This window comes from Struthio camelus, chromosome Z (genome assembly GCF_040807025.1).
Source record: "Struthio camelus isolate bStrCam1 chromosome Z, bStrCam1.hap1, whole genome shotgun sequence".
In the NCBI taxonomy this organism is placed as follows: domain Eukaryota; kingdom Metazoa; phylum Chordata; class Aves; order Struthioniformes; family Struthionidae; genus Struthio; species Struthio camelus.
Window position 1 is genome coordinate 53372294 of NC_090982.1, and position 20033 is coordinate 53392326.

Below are 20033 nucleotides of genomic sequence, written 5' to 3' on the forward strand. Positions count from 1 at the left end.
GTAGACATCTACAACCTTCTTTCCAAGTACTGAGCAAGTACTAGTTTTGCTTTTGAAACTGCTCCCTTTCTGAATTTCTTACTGCTCTTGAAAAAGCTCAGCCCTCCTCCTCAGCAATCAAGAGAATGTTTTAACAAGCCACTGTAAGTGTGTCAGGAAGGGAGAACGCACATTGCCGTCTTTCCAAAATTGTCCCTAGGTAGAAGTGCAGAAGACTCCTTAGGCCAGCTGAGGAGCTGCAGATGAGCTCCTGCGTTCCCAAGTGGTTAGGCTGCCAAAACTCAGAGTTGAGACTGTGCTTCCAGGACCTTCCTTCCAGAAACAGTACCTTATACGGAGACCCTAAGCTAGGACCCATCCGCTCATGACTGGACGCCCTGCATTGTGTCCCTGTTCGTTTTCCCTTTCTCTCAGAGCTGCTCGGGGCAAGGAAGTTATAAACATTTGCAAACCTGGAGTCTGGGGAGCTTCACAGTCACCAGGTCAGCACTTAATGGGTTTAGATAGCTGCTGAGTGGAAAGTATGAGAGGAAGGAGTTTGATTTGGGAATTCAGTTTTGTCTAAATCCTCTTTCAATCTGTGCTCCAAATTCCTGGTGTCCAGGAGAATGTTAAGGGAGGTGACATGTATACTGGTCCTGTTCTGGTTTTTCTGTAGGCACCGGCTCCCAGCCCCTGCTGGGGACAGAACAGTGAGCTTGTGGGACCTCTGGCCTGAGCTAGTACCAGTGTTTCTGTGCCATTAGCTACAGCTGCAGCATTGTTCACATTAGGCCTCATAAGTCAGAAAATGATTGTGGGACAGTCAGCAGGAAGACTTATGTAAGAATCCAAATGCTAAATGGAGCTAATAGGACAGATGTGTTAGATATTGAAACTAGGTGTTGAGAGATTTGCCACAGAACTGTCTCAGAGAAGTCTCCTACTGTAAGACTGTTGCAGTCCATAACAACCTTTTCCTCCAAATCTTGTTGCAAATCCCCTCGTTAAAGCCTGACACTTGAAATTTCTCGAAATAATATGAATTTCACTCTAAAGGAGTACTGGAGCTATATGGTGGAAAAATATTCAGTTTTAATTTTAGCTTTTTGTTCTTTAATTTTTGAACTAAATTCCACGCATCTTTTTAGAAACTTGCTACTGAATATTTTGGAGTATTGGAACTCAAACTTGAATTCTTATGTCTTGAATGTTCTGCAAACTTGTTTTTCCAAAAGTTACTAAATAGGAAAAAAAAAAAAAAGAGAGAGAGAGAGACCATAGCCTCCCTAAAAGGAAGGGGACAGATTGCAGCTGTATTTTTTGGCTGGCAGTGCCCACATTAATCATGGCTGTTAGTTGGTAAATAGTGCTATTGATAATCCCAACAAAAAAAGAACAGAATATTCTTTCTTTGTGAGAGGACCAACATCTTGCATTTGTGTTCTCAAATGATGGAAATTAAAAGCCACCATTATTACAGGCAATACTTGTGCTCCTGCATATGTGTTATAACAAAAGGAAATGTAACTATTTGTTTTAACTTCATCTTCACAAGGAGTCATATCCTCAACCTGATCCAGCTTTCTATCCAAGTACCACTGTGCTGTGGTGCCATAGCTGCATCTCAACTATCTGATAAGACAGTTTACATTTTTCCTTCTGGCAAAATACTGTCATGACCTCAGATGTGGTTTATAACATCTGCTTAGTTTGCCCTTCCTAAAGGAAACCATATGCTTAGGTTTGAAGATGCGTTTTCGAAGCCTTTTTCCCAAAAGATTTGGGAAAAACTATGTTATGTTGGGTCTGGTGAGTTAGTATTATAAGGGTGATTTTATACCCTACATCTTTATGTTTTGCTTTTTCAATTTACTTTTTTATTTTCTTTCTGACACAGTAATATATGAAGTGTTTGTGTAGTACCATTTTCATATTTTAAGATTTTTCCCTAGAATTAATGTGTTCAGTTTGAAAAGAAAAACATTTGATTTCTTGCTGCTCCCAGACTTCTTACTTCTTAAAATAACTTCTTAAAGTTTATGTAGCTAATTTATTTTGGTAACATCCCCTTATAGATTTTTTTTTTGGAATATCTTATATATCTTTTTAGAAACAAAACCTATGTGGTTGTATCCATTTTGCTTTGAGAGAGACTCATGCTGAAAGGCATACTGAAATGCTACGGGAATATGTACCAGAAGGGGAATTATATTCTCATCTGTTGATATTCTGCCATTCTCTCCACTCAAAGGAAGGACACCAAAGTATTCTTTTAAATGTTTTAAATAAATACCTTATGCTCACAGTATTTTCTTACTTAACTGGAGCCTGGAACCCAGTCTCTTTGGTACTTTTTAAGAAATCTTGCAAAATGGCCCAAGGAAAATATTGTCTTTAAGAGTAAGTGAAACTTTCAGTGGCTTTTTTGTGATGATCAAAAGAAACTTGTGTTCTGTGTGAAATCTTTTCTGAAGAGCTCTTGAAAAAAGAGGCTTGTCCTAGTCTGAGGCCTCTACCTCTTACTGGATCATATCAGCAGGTCATTGTATCTCTGCAGAAGACAATTCAGTAGTGCTGCGTAGTAGCACTACTTATATCAGTAGATATAAGTATCTGTCTTTGTAATAACAGTTGAGGAATTATTTCCTAGGTAGCTGAATCTGCTTCAGAATATTAAAAAATAAAAAAAAAAATCATGGAATACATACACAAAGTGGGTAAGAAGTAGGCCAGAAATAGCATGGAATTAATTCCCTCACGCAATGTGAAGAATGCATTTTCATTTGATAAATCTACCATTTTGGACATATATTTGCACCAGTAACAAACTAGCTGCTTAAACTGAGGATAGTTGGGAGAAATGACAGTAAAAAACGAGAAAAATTCAAGGAACTGTAATGAAAAGTTACTTGAAAACTTACTTTAACCTTTATAGTGCAAAAATTTACACGTATCCTTTGCATTATGTCTGGTGACTTACTCTAGATACATACACATTTTCAGGATCTAGACTAGGAGTGAGTGGCCAATGAGATAATTATATACAAAATAAAGACCGGTATTAAAGAAGCGTTTAAGATGCTGCTAACTTTGTGCAACGACAGAACATTGAAAGCCCAAATATGTAATAAGACCATGCATTTAAAATGATTGAAAAGACATTTAGTTTAAGCTTGACTGTGGAGTGAGTTAGTTATGTTTGAACTGTGGCTTTTGTTACGGTAGGATAGTGAAATTCAATTCACAGTTAAAATATAGTGTATATCATCTGTAGCTTAATAAATTCAGAAACTATTAATCCCTATGATTCAGGCAGACTTGGATGATTTGGGAAATTTTGCATATTGTGAAATATTACAAAGTTTATCATGTAAATCAGAATGGTAGGAGCATCCCCACGTTCTGTTTCATGGAGAGATGACTTGAGTGGATTATTGGAATAAACTGTTAGTGTACTGATTGCAGCAGCTTCCTGATGTGGCAAATAGTCACATCAATAGCCTAAGAGAAATGTCATTCACAATATAACAGATAGCCAGAAGTCAAATTATTCTTGAAAGCTTTTTTGGGTCAGTATTTTTATGCCGCTAAACGAGAACATTCATCAAAATAGCTCTTTAATTATATGTATTTTTTTACTCTATTAGATGTGGAATTTGAGCAATGTTTAATACAGAGGAAATCAAATATCATTAGATTTTGGATGGCAGTGAAGGGTTGATATTTAGAACTGAAATTGTACACAAGGCTCCATAGCTGGTGAAAACGTAGAGTTTGTAAGTCAGAATTTGTAAGAATGTTATGCTAAGTTGCTTCAAAGGGGTTATGCTAAGTTTTATTTGAGTCAGAAATATACCTAATAAGGCATATTTTTAAGAACTCCAGAGGATGTGATTTTTAAAGAAGATTTTTAAAAAGCTGTGTTTGTTAATTATGGAGATACTGAGGATAAGATGCAGAAACGAGAAAGAACAGCTTAGCATTCTTGTTACTGTAGAGTTTGTGTAGATGTTTATACATAATGCATGCCAACATTCGTACTGTGTAAAAACATTTACAGGCTGTTTCATTTAAGGGATGTTAGAAATAAACCCAGCAAAAAGTCCTTTAGTGATAGGAACCGTATAATGGTGTTACCATACACTAGAAGTATAGTCAAAATTCATTTAATGTTGAAAGCTAAACAATAAAATAAATCCAAAAAATTCATGGAGGACACCATGACGCAAAAAGTGGTGGTGACCTAACATGCACACTTGCGTTCCTATAGGAATGCTGATTTTTCACTTTTATTTTTTTTAATCAGTTTGCCTAGGAGTATCAACTCTTCTTCAGATCAGGGGGAATTCTAAGAAGTTAGCTTATTTTCCGTCAAAATACCGTATGCTGGCATCTGTTTGGATGATGTTTGCCCGCTGTAGTAATTGCTAGCTGACTTGCTGTGGTCATATTCATGTTAGCTCTCATAATAATAAATTGGAGTTTTGTGAACAGCAGAGGTTGATGATACTGCTGCAAATATTCATTGTTTGACTGCTGTATGTCATCAATGTTATTACTTCCTGTAACCCAGAGTGTGGTGAATAACAGTTGCTGCATAAATAAGCCAAAGACGAAAAGATGGCAATGATGGGAAATAATGCTTCTGACTAAGAACAGTAAAAATCCCTCTGTCGTTAAGAGTTTGATTTCAACCCAGGAAAGCCAAACTAGTCGTGTTCTCCTGTAATATGATCCTCTGGTCCCAATGGGACTGCACAGAAACTCAAATTTATGGGAAGGGCTGCTGTATTTCTTCTGAGATGATCTAAAGCTCTTCCTAGGCTCATATTTTTATTTGTTTGTTGTCAAGTCCCAAATAGGGACTCATGGACCCTAATCGAGAGGACAGTCTTTTCCCCCCCCCCTTGAGTTCGTAATCTAAGCCTGTGGAAATAGTCAAAAGACAGATACAGGCAACTGAAGAAGTACAACACTTTGCTGTGTTCCATCCATAGAGGAGCCCCATTTTGCACAGCAGTAGCACAATGTGGAGACTTTGACATGAGCTGTGAGCATGAGATTGACAAGAAGGGAAGGACTGGGCTGAGTGAGGCAACTGGGTGTAGAAGAGCCCAAATTTGTGTTGGTGGCCAAGTTCCCCTCTGGTCTGGTAGGAGCGCTGCAAGATGCTTATGGGACATAACGTGAAGGGGTTTCCTGTTGTACTACCATTATTCCTATGCTTTAGGATTTATCAAGGTAGGAGTAAGATTACTTAACAAATATAGTTAATCCAAACAAGCATGACATAGCTTTATATTTGTATTCAGGTTCTTGTAAATTGTCATGGAACTTCTTCCTCGCAAACTAGAAAACTGTAGCTGTGATTCCATTTTTATTAGTCCCGGAAAGGATAAAAGCCATTTAAATGTGCTTGCAGTTAGAATAACAAAAGATTCTGGTAGTAACGCTAGAGAGCTTTCTTTATGCTGTAGCTTTTTAATCTTTGTGTGTGTTGTGTTTTTGTTGTTGTTGTTGTTTTTTGGGTTGTTGTTGTTTTTGTTTTGCTTTTTTAACCATCGTTTAGAAATGACCATGTCTGGTTTAAGATCAGTGCTGTGAGTAAAAGTTATTCCCTCCTTTTCTCTTCATGATGAAAGCACCATAGAATTCATTATTCAGTAACTGCATTTATTCAGTAGTGAATCTGAAACAATTTCCATCCTTGAGTTTCATTGTCATGTTGCTTGTCCTTCGAGTGTTGTAGGAACTTGTTTAATATTCATTTCAATTTCACATCACAATGTGTTGTGTAGTTAAATGGGCTTTCTTTTCTAGATAGGTAGAGTACGATGCTAACATTGTAGACTGCAGAATGTTTCTTGGTGATATTTGTAGAGGCTAAGCTTTCGTTCCTTTTTAATAGCTTCTCTTCTGAAAGAGCATATGGATGATCACAAGAGGGGAAGAAACATGTATGTTCCTGAATACATCTCTAGATCACCATGTAGATACAGATATGCACTGGGGATGCCTTTCGAAGTTGTAAACGTTTCCACTGAAGTTTGAGTTGCCTTTGTCCTCTAGTTACAAAGTAATGGAGGTAAAGCAAGCGTACTTTCATGGTACTGAAAAAGGGGAAAAAAGTTAGTAGGCTTGCAAGTCAGTCAGCTGTGGCCTGTAATGCCTAAGCATATAATGTGCTACTAAAATGGTATGATTCACGAGTTTTGAACAGCCAAAAAACCTACACTTCTGTTCATTAGGATAGCTGTGGAATAGCTGCTGCACAACAACTGTGCTGGGTTTTTGTTTTCTTTAAAATGTGGCCCCTCCTGCCCACCTTCCCCTTGCTGCCATGGAAAATGCAGGAATCTGTGTCAAATGTTGTGTGAGGCCCCTGAGTGGAGTATCGCAGTGGGAACTGATGCCAGGATTAAAAAGGCAGAGTCCCTGGATCAGATTTCCTGTTAGCCAAGAAAGATCATGTAGCGCTTCGGTCATCTCCACTGTTCCAGGAGCCGCAGTCCCTCTGTAGGCTTTTATCAGTAGTGAAGTCTAAGTTGACCGGTCACTGGTAGCAACTGCTCGGCTTGAGACTTCTGGATCATCCTCTGATGATTCAGACGAGAGGATCTTGTCTTTTAGTTTGAAGTCATTAGAAAGGATGTTAGACCTCCATGTTTTATCACTATAAGAGACTAGAAAGCCATGTTTTGTTAGCATACTCTTACTGTCTTACTGTGTCAGTTCTTTTCAGATGAGTATATTCAAGTAAGGAAGCAACTCCATTAAAGTTCTTAGAATGATATTTTCATTTACTAGCTAAAGGCCTGTTTCACAAGCTCTGTTTCTGTGGATGCTTCTCCACTGTAGGGTCTCCTTCACGTGACTTCAGTGGGAACGCATATGCAATGAGAATCAATCTCAAATGCGGTGTTAAGTGTATATTGTACTACTTCTCTTGTCTTGCATGACATATGTGGCCTGCTGTTTTTTGCTTTACCTAGGATTTTCATTTTACACCTCTAAAATGTAGATTTTACAACTTTTCAGTCATTGTTTGTTTATTTGATGTTTATTTAACTTTATATTTAATGTGTAGTAAATCATTATCCCTAGGGAATGAAACAAACTTCAGTGTTTTACTAGAAAGAAAAGTTATTAACTGTATTGTTATATTGACAAAGGGCAACTTACCAGTTTCATCCATTGCAAGTAGACGCAAAAAAGGCGATTTCTGTAAAACTGGAGAATATTGTATAAGACCTACAGTAAGCTGTATTCTTTTGATAAAGCAAATCCGAGTCCTCGGTCACTGTAGACACTTCTGACTGATTTTGAAAAAGCTAGGTGCCATGGCAAAATAAATGGTCAAGTTTTAATAACTCCAGGAACTTTAGAATTTATTTGTAAATTTTGGGAGCAGAGCAAAGTGTTTCATTTGATTACTGCATGTACCTCTGTTTATATTAATTCATATTAATAAGAATAATAATTTGATCTGTAAGGAAAACATTTCAGTAGCATGCTTAAATCTTATTTAAATGATTCAATCATGCTTCAACCATACTTTACAAATAAAATAAATATCGATGTTTTCCTGAATTAATGCTGAGCATTGAAAGCTCTGTTGCTTTTGTTTGGCTATCAGAAAAGCCAGCATTTTCTCAATGGCATTTTAATAAAATTGACAGGGGTTGGAGAGGAGGGGAGTTCCTTCTTCACGACATTACGTGAAGAAAAATTGCCTTTTTCCACGCTTCCTGTAGTCACAAATTCCACAGATATTAGGAACAGATGTTTTAACAAAAGTATTTTGTAATATTTTAAAATGTTAACCACAGTAAAGGAGGTCTTCATTTATAGATGATGTTATGGCTTTTCTGTATTCAGTCAATAAATTATCTGTGAAGTCTGAATGCAGCAGTTTGCATGACAGCTTGTTGTAACTTTTCAATTTTTCATCCTAGTGGGCAGTTTAACATGACTTTCTCTCCCTAAAGCTGGATCAATTCAAATCTTAAGCCTTCTGCACCACAGGGGTTAGGCAAATCTAGGATGTCTCACCTAGATTTTGAACTTTTGCAACTGTAAGATATGCAAAAGTTGGTCATCTAATACACTGCTAAAGGGTGTTTTGAGTTGAAAGGCGATAATAAATATTGAGGATCAATGACAATTATTTGATTTTTGATAAAAAATTGATATTTGATATTTATTGATATTAATATTATATTATGATATATATTATTGATATTATTATATTGATATATTATATATGATATGTATTATAGATGTTGGTATATATTATATACAGTATTGATATGTATTATATATATATAATATATATTGACATATATTATATTATTGATATTAATTTGATATTTGATAAACATAATTAATTTTTTTCCAGTATTTCATGCACCCACTTCACTTACAAAAGAAAAGAATCAATCACAATGACTATACCAATAAAGGAAAACAGTGTTCAATTGAAGTCTATATTTAATAAATTTTCCACCTATTTTCATGTTTATTAACATGAAAAACATGTTGTTAACTTGTTTTATTAACAGGATTAATCAGAAAACCCATTATCTCTGTTTTTAATCTGAGACCTCTTTGTCATTTCTTTTAATATTATTTCATTCTTCTCATTGCCACGGTGCCTAGGAGTGGCAGTGCACATAAGTACAGGAAGAAAGATGATAATTTCCCAATGTTTTCAAAATCTAAATAGCAAATCAAGAGACAAGAGGTGGATGGAAATAGAAAGACAGGAAGGGACAGTGTTAGTGAGATGCTATGGATCTTGGCCTATCCTCAAGCGATTAGTTAATGACTCTATGAAGTCATCACAGCAGTGGGAAGTTTTAAGGCTCTGGAGGAGAGCAATGAGCTTTCTTTACAGATATTTACAGGAAATTTCACCTGAGTTTTTGAAGCAGGGATGTCTTGTCTTTTTTCTAGATAAATTATGAACCTCTGGGAGAGAGGGACAGTCTGTTTCTTTGCCTTACCAAATGGTATCTAGCAAGTTCAGGCCTTCATCTTGATTTGTGACATTACTGTAACAGAAATTACTAAAAATAACTTTAACTGTGATGCAGTTCCTAACGAGAGTGCTATTATTTCCCCTGTGATTTTTCTGTTTCTTGAAGTGGGATTCATCCTTCTAACTTCTTATGCCTAAACAGAGAAGTCTGTCTGAGCTACTCATCCTAGGCACCATCTGAGCTATTTTAATGGTCTACCTTAAGAGAGGAGTGCGTGTTTCTTTCCTCATGCTATACAGTGAGCTTAGATAGCACACTGAGGTGTGGATGTCAATATCTGGTCGTAACCGAAAGCTTCTTTTGGTAGCTAGTGATGCTGCGGTGGGCTTGCTTTGGTTTGGACAAGAGATGTGTAGATTCACTGTAGGCTGGAAAGTGCGGAGGCAGCAGACAGCTAGTTTAAAAAAAAAAAAAAAGGCACAGACTATTTAATTCAAGCCTCATAAAAAGTTAACGCTTAAAAGAAAAGTTGTTTAATATCGGAACACTCAGGAAAATTAATCTAAATTCATTTTTAAGTGAATTACTTAAATGACATTACTTCTCTTTGTATCAGCCATCTGGTTCAGGTCGCTGTGACCTTTATGGTGGATGTGAATTAAGGATATTAATTCTGTATCAGGTGTCTACACAGAGATTTAGTTTGATCAGATAAATTACTTTGAATTCACATTGCTAGCTAATTTGATTTTTTTTGGGGGGGGGAGTAGCTACTTAAAGATAAGATGCAAGACTGATACTAGTCGTTCCATGCAAAGCATTTAATCTACTTACAGTTAGAGCTTTTACCGCGTTTGGAAAAAGAAATTAAAAAAAAAAAATTGCTTCTTTTCCTGGGATAATCTCTTACTGCAATGACTCTCCCAAAATAAGAAACCACAGTTTTTTTGTTTTTTTTTTTTTGGGGGGGGGGGGGAGCATTTAAACTAACTAGGATTGGGAAAGTTGGATAGTCAACAGGAACGTCTTAATGAAGGCAGGTGAAAATAAGAGCATGCGAAGTAGTCGACACGGTAGACTTTTGAGTTCAGAAGACTGACATTTATGGAACAGTTTTCTGAAATGGGGTAGCTTGAATTTTCATGTCATTTCATTGCCAGTAAGCATACGCCAATATGTTTATGAGAAATTCTCATTTTTGTTGGTGACATAACTGTTTAACTACTGCTGGTGAGACCTGTATATGTTCAGTGCTAATAACGTAGGGGAGGTAGTAAAAAGCAAAGAATTCTGTGGCTTGCACAGAAAGCTCTGATGTACTAATTGATCTGCATGATTTTTACAATGAGCAGTGATTTGTTTGTTCATATAGTGGCTTTTATTGTTTCAGAGTGAATTTTATGTGCTGAATAGACATTTATAAGCACCAATGTGTAGAAGGTTCCATAATGGTTACTTAGTACGTTTAAGCCACAGCAGTCAAATACTATGCAATTTCTGGTTTTTTATGTTTCTATTTCACAAGCATAATTAGTACTCATTTAAAGGAATGTTTATTAAACAAAGCTATGTACTGTGGACTATATTGAAGCACAGTACTTAAGCTACATCTCTTCAGAGCAGAAGTGAGTCTTTGAAAGAAGACTAAACAGTTGTGATTGTTGAAACGAGCTTTTTTTTAATTGGCACTGAATAATTAAAATTTTGTATTCCCTGTTGACCTTTGAGTAAAGGAACTCTGCATTCTGCAGCATCCATGTAGACACTGCGAATTTGTAATTCATTCTTAGGGTATTAAGTAGTCTAGAAGTGCTTTGCATCATTTGAAATAACTGGTGTCCTTTGTAGGTAACTTGGGTGGATAATTCTTTGTTAGGAAGGACGTAACCCTACTGGATTATGTATGGGAAGGCTATTGCTTTTTGTGTATGGATGCAGAAGGTTGCTGAAGACCGATGAGAAAGTAGGCTTGGCAATTTTTGTAAAAGATAGTCTTAGACTGCAGTTAATAGCAGATTACTATTTGTTTGTTAAATTAATATAAAATAATTTGTGGTAAATATTTTCCCTAGCTTTAATAATAAAAGACTGGAATGACTGTACTCCTGAGCAGACATATTCAGCAGCTATGTTTCTTTTTAGCTGTGAGGCTGTTGTGTTAGAATTTGGAAATATAAAGTACATAAAATGTTGTGAACTGAGAGACGTTTTACTGACGATACTAAATCGAGAACTCTTCCCCCAAGGTTTTTCTGCCTTGGAGTGTAATGAAGATAATAGGAGGCTGAGACGCTTTAGGGAATGAGTGTGTACGGAGTCAGAAAGAAGGGGAAGGAGTTTGATGTCAGTGAAAGAATTCTGCATGGTGTCAAACTAGACCAAGTGTTTTTTATGGATGATTAAGCTTTACAGGCAATATGACTTCAAAGTTATTGTACATCTCTGTGGTCCTATATAGTTAGCATGAAATAAGTAGTTAACATTTGTAGCCTAGAAAAAAAAAGACTATGGAATGTGCTGATTAGCTTTTCTAGAATTGATTTATTTATATAATGGTTATTTGGTGATCAGATAACTACAGGTAAAAATCCAGTGAAGTCCTGTGTGTGAAAGTGGTTGAGAGTAAGGACTATGTGAAACCTTAGTATATAAAGGATGAACAAAAGCTCAGACGTGTGTGCAGAGATGGTAGGCAGTTGATGGGTTATTGCCCTTCTTTTCTGAAAGGTCCCACCTATAGGCGATGGTAGCTGAGTTGTCTGAGCCACAGTGAGTTACTTACTACCTGGTGAGCTAAAGCCAGCTGTTTGCTGTTGGCTCATTGCACTATGCTGTGCAAAAATCTTGGCAAATTCAGGAATTGCTTTGTGAGAAATGCCTCTGTTCCTTGAATGGGTATGAGAGCCTCTGAAAGAGGAACAGGGTTGGCTGCGAGGAAATCGTTACTGTGTCAGTCATTCCAATGTACGTAGGACGCTTTCATGGTAAACAAACTCTAGGGTTTAGCCCTTAGCTGTTTGCTTCCTTTTGCTAATAGTTGTAGATCAAATGAAGCATTTCCAAGATTGAAAGTAAAATAGAACAGTAGCAGGAGGGCATGGCAGTGGTTTAATTATAGTTCTCAGCAGGAATGAATTGTTTAATAACGTGCTTTGACCTTATTTTTGCTTCTAGAAATGGGTATGTTGCCAGTTAACTTGCAATAATAAAGAAATGTATTCCCCCGTGTATTTTGGATAGTTACTGTTTTTTACCTTGTGCTTGTTCCTGTAATATTGCTCATATGTGCTGTACAGCAGCAAATCCTATTTAGTTATGGTAACTTCCAGGGAATTTTCTTTAAAGCTTGTCTCTTTTTAAGCCACTAGGCTGAATGAAGTCTAAGTGCGTCACCTGAAGCTTCGGGAAGCTTTTGTGTCTGTCATTTTAAAGAAGGTGAAATGACAGTCTGTTAGCATAAAAAGGCCTTTCTTTCACGGCAGTCAGAGAAATTTGGGCCGTTGTTAACTTCAAGCACATCTGTGTTTTGGGGCACACACTGATGACCTTAGAGGGAAAGGTGGCATGCTCAGAGGTTTAAAACAGTCGAGCCAAATGCTATGCTGTCTCTCAGAGTAGAGCTGAGTAGGTACCTCTACCTTGTGAACGTGTCAGCCTGGGTCAGCACGCTTGGATTGCCCTGCCCCTGTGACCCTGTCATTAATTCCTGGCTAAGGAGGAGTCTAAGTAGAATGGAGATGTTTGGGGAAAGATGAACGAGGGGGATTTGGGTGTTAAAGTCCTAATGCCTATTTGAATGCTCTTTGTGGTTCAGCGGAGCTTTTTTTGACCTTGGCTTCTAGCTTCAGGGCAGAACTTTGTTTGCCATGGGGGACCCGCGGTGGGGGCAGGGACACCCTGGAAGGACGGCAGCCCATAGAGGAACCAGCACTGGAGCAGTGGAGTAGGGGGGACTAAGAAGGGGAGAGAAGAGATCTCTGAAACTGAGACTGGGATGGGGGAGGAAAGGTGTTTACCTAAATGTTTGTTTAATTGTCATCTTATTTTTTCTCAAGAGCTGAATCAGTAATTAAAAGTTTGTTACTTGGCAGTAAATTAAGTGAAGTTCCCTAAACTGAGACTGGTTGGCTTGCCACAGGTAGGTGCAGATCATGTTGTGTCCATGGGACCTGCTTTGCAGCCATGATAACTACCTACAAGCAGCACCCTACTGAGTTGGTTTGCTTTTTTTCCATCTGTGATTAAAGCCTTAGGGAACAGAGAATAAGGTCTGTTTCTCAGATCTGTTCTGCTTTTCTTTGTGAAATATTTTCCTCATTCATCTGAAAACCAGGTGTTCCCAGCCAGAAAATTGAAAGTTTAATAATTATGCCTGCAGGTCTGTGAGAATAATTGCAAAAAAACAAAAAACAAAAAAACCCCACACATCCCAAAATTAAAACTAGAATTTTAGTTGGACAGTGCTGAGCATCTGAACTATGTTAAAGCTTTTGTGGGTAAGGCCACTCTTGTTTTTCAGGAAAGGGCTCACATATGACTTTATATTCTGTTTCAGAAGTTATTCTGAATAACGCTAAGTGAGTCAGTGGATAGTGATGGTAGAAAAATCAATGCATTTAGTCATGGTTAGTAAAATTTTTAGTATTAAGTAGTTAAGCATTTAATTAAATAATTCACTTGTGTGATAAATGTACTTGCTAACTCACTATTTTTCTAAAAAGTAAAAAAAATTGTTTTCTTATATGAAGCACAAGATAAAGTGAGGGCTAAAAGGCTGTTGCTTTTTAATATGTTGTTCACCTATGTTTAGTTATACTGTTGGTTTTTTATGTACTAGCATAAACGCTTCCGGCCTGTAATTACTCTCTTCAGTGGAAGATCTTAAAATTTGCCTTCAGGGTTTGGATGTCTAGTTCCCATTGCATACGTTATAGGTAGCTCCTCCGCAGAGGATTTTCAGCTAGCAGTTTGAGTTTCTCTCACATCAAATATAAAAAAATCATAGAGGAATATGGGGACTTTTGTCTTATCTTTCCTCTCTCATTGGCACCAGTTTTGGGGAAACAGTTTCATGTTCATGACTTGGTCTTATGGTTGCATTTATCCCTGTGTTCACTGGTATTTTATTGAATTTTCTTCAGTTAGTAGGTTGTCACATTATATTAAATATGATTTCATTAAGGAAAAAAGTTTGTTCAGCAGATAGCCTAATGATGCTGAAAGGCCTGATCAGAAGCCTCAGGAACTTGCTTAGGTGAACGTATAGAATTTGCTGAGCACATGTATTCTCTTTCTCGGCAACAACTTTGTTGTTGTTGTTGTTGTGACCAAACTTACCTTTGTTGTGTTTTCACTCTAATTATACTACCATAGTTCTCCCATTCTGGAAGGGAATTTAGTATTAATTTTAATAAACATCTTGAATATTTTTCCAGTAAAATATCTCTGTCTTATTTTGTGTCTGCTTCAGAGACCTAATCTGTGCCCTAAACTTTCCATTTTAGATGACATCTGTGTGCAGAGAGGGGAAACACCCTGCATGTTCTTTTGGCCTATCCATATGTGTTAGTGAGTTGGATTGGCAGGACGTGGTGGGGGGAGGGGTTCATTTTACGGGATCAAATAAAGACGGGTGCTAATACTGTGGCTAGTTCCTGTTGGCAGCATCTTTAGGTGCCTGTTATGTTGATGTTTCATAGGAAAAGAGAGGCTGCCACCAAGTGCAAAGAATCCATATTGCCTTTACAGTGGCAGTGATGATCCTTCAGCAAAATAGCAGTATCTCACAATTTGCTTTCTTTCTGAAAGAAGATTTTAAAGTCATGATGAAGGTGGGAATGTTACTATATTCTGAACTTCTATAGATAAGACAAACCTGTGTACAATTAGGCGTTAGTATACCAGAATCATCTGAATCCATTGATAACATTTGAATCATTTGGTGAAAAGGAACCTGATAAAAAGTCTGAGACTTTAAGAACAGGAATCCATGACTAGGTATCAGGTTATTTAAGGCTCATTTTGAAGAGTCTTTGAATTTTTCTTTTTTTGTGTAATAAACTTGTAATCACTTACATGACCATGACTAAACTGATCTTACTTTTCCCTTTAAAAGAGCAAAAATATTAGATAATATAAATTGAACTATTCACATTGGTTAAAACTAAAAAAAATACAAGTGTGTGTGTGTATGTGTATATATGTACACACACATCTATATCATTAGATCACTGGACCCTGTGAGCCAGAGCTGTGCTGGAGGTGGCTTGATGCTGTTCAATAGAAGCCTCTTCTTTGGAGTGAGTTTTGATCTCTGTGCTGCTCTTCCTCCTGCCTTCCCTGCTGCTCAGACAGAAAGTTCTAGATCTGCTCCGGAAAAGCCTTTTGTTTCTTTGTGTATTCTTCTTGGCTTGAGCTGTGGGGTCACAGATGTGGAAGAAAATGTTAGGTTGGCCACTGAGCTTAATGTTTTTAAAAAAAACCACCCCTAAGATTTGTATGGAGTCTGCTGAGTATTAGTGCTGGATTGCATGGCTAATTGGCTAATTTCTTTCTTTCTTTTTTTTTCTTCCTCTCTCTTTCTCTATTCCTCATAGCAAAGGGCCTGTGAAGAGCATATTGTTTCTAACTAAATGGGTCTAATGAGTTCTTAGCTTTAAAGTATACATATTTTAAATGAAGGTTCTCAGTGATTGAAAGTCCAGCACTTACAGCATGGAGATCCAAATTAAGAGGTTTGGCAGTGTATTTTAAGTGGACCTAACATTTGACCCACTCTACTATGATATTTGACACTTAAGCTTTAGTTAGTATTCAATTTTTGACATCTTGATCTTAAAATATTCATTATATATTATATATTTCACAACACAGTGTTTTACGTTGATCTCAAACTTTCAAAAGAGTTTTAAAATTTGTGAAGGTTGCAGAATAAAAGGTATTGCTGAAAGACAAGTTAATCTGCGTCTCCTAGAAGAACTAAGGATCGTGTTAATCAACTCTTTTCTGTTGCTGGACTAAACGTCTGACTGCCACTGCAACCCTGGCCCAGGAATTATAAAAGAGAATGACCGTAGCCCTATGAAATGTGAGACCCCAGTTTCCCACAGCTGGAGTTTTGGGTCGGACGTACAGTTTTCGGTAAAGAGCAGTGCCATCTTGCGGCTGCAGGAAAGAGTGCCGAGAGATGTGGTCCTAGTGAACGTTAGTTACACCGTGCCTCTGCGTTTTGTAAGGGACGTAAAGGCACACGGCTAGATCGTCCTAAGGAGCCGGCAAATGCGTGAAAAGTCGGAAGGACTTCTGTCTCCTAAGTTAGCTCTTCCTCATGAAGACATGGTTTTATTCATCTTAGATGGATTGTGTTTATTTTAAAATAGGCTTGGATCAGTTGAACTCAAATACAATTATTGTGGCGAATTAGCTGTCAGGAGTAAAAGGATGAATTCCTTGCAGTGCTTCTCATTCAAGTGAATTTTCTTCGCATAAAGGGAAATCTTATCAACTGGCATTTCAGGGAGGGTACTACTTTGAATTTTCTATCTAACTTTTTTCTTTTAAAGGCACAACTGTATGTTTGTGTTTAAAAATTCGCAGGAGAAGATCAGTAGTCCTTCTTCACCTTCTTTTGAGGCAGCAGCTTAACAAGGCCTGTAGCTGCCACAGCTGTTGTTTCTTTAACTGTATGATAAACTTGCAACAGCAATGCATCCAGCCGCAAAATAACCGCCTTTCTCAGCTGCATCAGTTCCCTAATCCGTTTTACCAGCTGGTGTCCCCAAACATGTGTTCTGTCACAGGGGAGGGTCAGGGAGAGGGTCGAAATGGGCGCTCGTTCACCGAGGAGGAGCAGGCGATTGCTTCCTTCAGTAGCAGTGCTGGCGTATTCTTGCGTAAGCGTTTACCAGAGTGGAGTTTGGTGACTGGTTTCCCAGAGTCTGACCGACCGCTGGCCACGCGTCACAGAGGTGCTTTCCCTCTTCCTCTCGCTGCCCTTTCCCTGTGGTCACCCCTCTTCCCACGGGTTAACCCTGGTCAATGCAGCCCTGAGTTGAGGTCAGACTGTAGGAAATAATGTTACAGCACGCTAACCATAGCACAGCAAATCTCAATGCAAAACCTTGCAGGAGGGGGAAGTGTTCTTATTTTAGAGCAAAACTGATTTCATTCACTTCCATTCCCACTCTTCCACCCACGTCCTCAGAGGCATCAAGATGTGTTTGTCCAGGACTCCTTGTGAGGACAGGGAGGGAAAGGAACACCGGCCCTGGGACTCGTACTAGATTTAACCACGGGCTGCTTTGGATGTGGTGACCGTGTGCTAGTTCTGGAGATGCCATTTGTGTCTTTTAGGAGCTGGCAGTGATTTCTCTCTCTATCGTGTTGCACCTCTGTGAGTGTCATCAGGTTTTCACTTACTGTCTTTGTCTCCCGGTCTGGGTTTCTCAAGAAGCAGATGTAGATGTGCACCTGGATGACCTGCTAATCTGTGCGCCCTCAAAACATGCCATTCTTACAGTCCTCCTTCTGCCAGTCGTTCCTTCGGATGCTTTCACACTCAGATGTTCCTATCCGTTCTCTACTCGTGCCAATTTTAAAATCTCTGTTTCTCAATGGGATTACTTTTCTAGTCATAGTAAGTTGTTACTCGTTTGCATCACGGAGCTTACCTCCTGCCCTCTCCTGCAGTTATGGGTGCTGCAGGAGGTGTATGTGAACTTTGTGGAGCGACTCTCAAGTGAATTTGCTCATCAATAGTGTTGTAAGAAGTCTTTCGTCATTGAAGCGGGAGTCCCGGGGAACGATAAAGTCATTGGGAGTTGCGCTAGTGATATCAGTGGAACCATTCTTAGTATTTTCCTAAGCCTTTTCAAAGATGTAATATCATTAGATATTATGGAAATTGTTTTAAATTTATAATCTAATTTTTATGATTACATTAAGATAAAACCCTAGTGCTATTAAAGACAAATTTGTGTTGACTGAAAACTGCATTGGTGTAGCCTGCATTTCATCCATGACTGGCTTTGTATTCCAAACAACAGTAAGTGATGTAAGCGCCCACTCTGTGGTGTTAACACACTGAATTACCTGAGTTAGTCACACTGTGTAAAATAAAATGTGACAATAAAACAAAAATTTTAATTGTCTCCTCTGTTATTGTTTTTGACTACTGGAAAAATTGCATTCTGTTTTGTTTAATCTCTCTTCTGTTAATGTGTGAAAAGGCTGTAATTAACTCTATCTGGATATCTATCTCTAACAGGAACCAGTGATCCATACGTCAAGTTCAAAATTGGAGGAAAAGAAGTATTTAGAAGTAAAACAATACACAAGAACCTCAACCCTGTGTGGGAAGAAAAAACTTCTGTTCTTATAGATCATCCAAGAGACCCTTTATATATAAAGGTGATATGCTTAGTTTGTAGGTGAAATTTCATCAGAATAATTACTGAAAGATTTTATATTTTGTAATGTTGTACACTGAAAAAAGTTATTGTGTAATACTGTGTTACTAAAGAATTCTTAAAGATGAAAATTATTTAAAGTACATCTGTATAATGATGATGTAGGAATTTCCAAAGAAATAATGTAAGTACAGGCACTTTTCTCTTTCAGGCCATAATTTTATATTTTTATTGTGTTCTTAGGACAAAGAACACAATTCATGTTGATGGTATCAGTTTTATTTATAGAAATATCATTGCATAATTCTGATCAAAGTCTGGCATGAAGCATAATCTATCCCATTAAAAGCTAATCTTTGCTAAGAGTAACTTGAGAATTAATCAAGATTCTTCTTTGTGGTGCTTTGTACACCACACCACCATGCTTTATGCATGTTTTTTTTTTTTTCAGAAACATAACAGGTTGCTTTAATTTAAGTCAAAACACCAGCCAGTGTGGTCAAGACACCAGCAGTGCCCAGAGTAATTAGCAATCGTGCCCTAAGATTTCTTAGTTCTCTATCTTGGAATGGAGTGTAGAAGTTCCTGTACTTGAAAAAGATCCAGGTCATTGTTTTACAGTCTTGGAATGGAAGAGCACTTTCTGGCCCGAATAGCTTATGGTGATGTGTTTCCAAAAATGGTACATAATTTTATTAAGCAAAATAGATAACTTTTTCACAATTGAATTTTTTATAGGAAAAAAACCCTACAGTCTTAGGCTTCTAATTAGAACATATGTAGATCAATAGCTCTCTGAGAATTATTAGAAACTTAGATCATAGCTATATATTCCTTTTAATTGATCTGAAATGATATAATACTTCATGTTGTTATTAATCTGAATCTGAAATAGATGACAACAAATGTAACTAGAATATACTTATAGAATTATAGAGTTGTTAATAGATCAGTGCCACTGAAAAAATCTTTGAGTATGTCTCTGTATTGGCAGTCTCCTCCAGTAATTTCGTGTATTCTGCCCAGATAATGTGCATCATTGTCAGAAACTGTTAAAATTAATTACAGTTTTTTTGGTGGCACTTTATTACTTTTAGTAAGTTAGTTTTCGCTCTCAGTAACTCAGAAGGAATGAACATGTGTCCAGGACTGAAAAAGAGAGAAGCAGATTTGAGGCGGCATGGTTACAACATAGCTGCCTGTTTTGATTTCTTTATATCCAATAACTCCAATAAGGTCACAAGGGAATAGGAATGTATCTTTTGGTCTTTCAAGGAAATCGATATCAATCAATGTAATATGTATCTTCTTGTGATTATACTCTAAACACACAGTCTGAATATTTAAATTAACATAGCTCAGTCAGGTATTCTAAGACAGGATCAAATTCTACTAACTCAGCTGCAAATGTTCATTTGATGTTTTCCTGATAACCTTTTATGTAGAGAAAACAGCTCTATTTTGCAACATAAGCTAAGATTTTATCCTTTGTTTTCTTTCCACATTAGAATGAAAAATAAACATCAAAAACATGAGCTTATGCACTCAGGTAGATTGCATATGAGGGGCTTATGTTCAAAGACTTGGATTCGATCCTTTGTGTCCCACAGCAGCGCTGTAACCACTGAGCTGTGCAATTACTGTTTAATTCTCTCTTAAGCCA

The 20033-nt window shown here is 37.4% G+C and overlaps 1 protein-coding gene across 6 annotated transcripts in view; it reads left to right on the top strand.

The window, feature by feature from the left end:
* The window catches only part of MCTP1 (multiple C2 and transmembrane domain containing 1), a 296095-nt gene that overhangs the window by 117605 nt on the left and 158457 nt on the right, over positions 1-20033 (top strand). For all 6 annotated transcript variants that reach the window (XM_068927903.1, XM_068927902.1, XM_068927900.1 and 3 more), the window contains exon 3: positions 18229-18371. In XM_068927903.1, coding sequence (XP_068784004.1) covers positions 18229-18371 — 143 coding nt within the window. The remainder of the gene's footprint in view (positions 1-18228; positions 18372-20033) is intronic.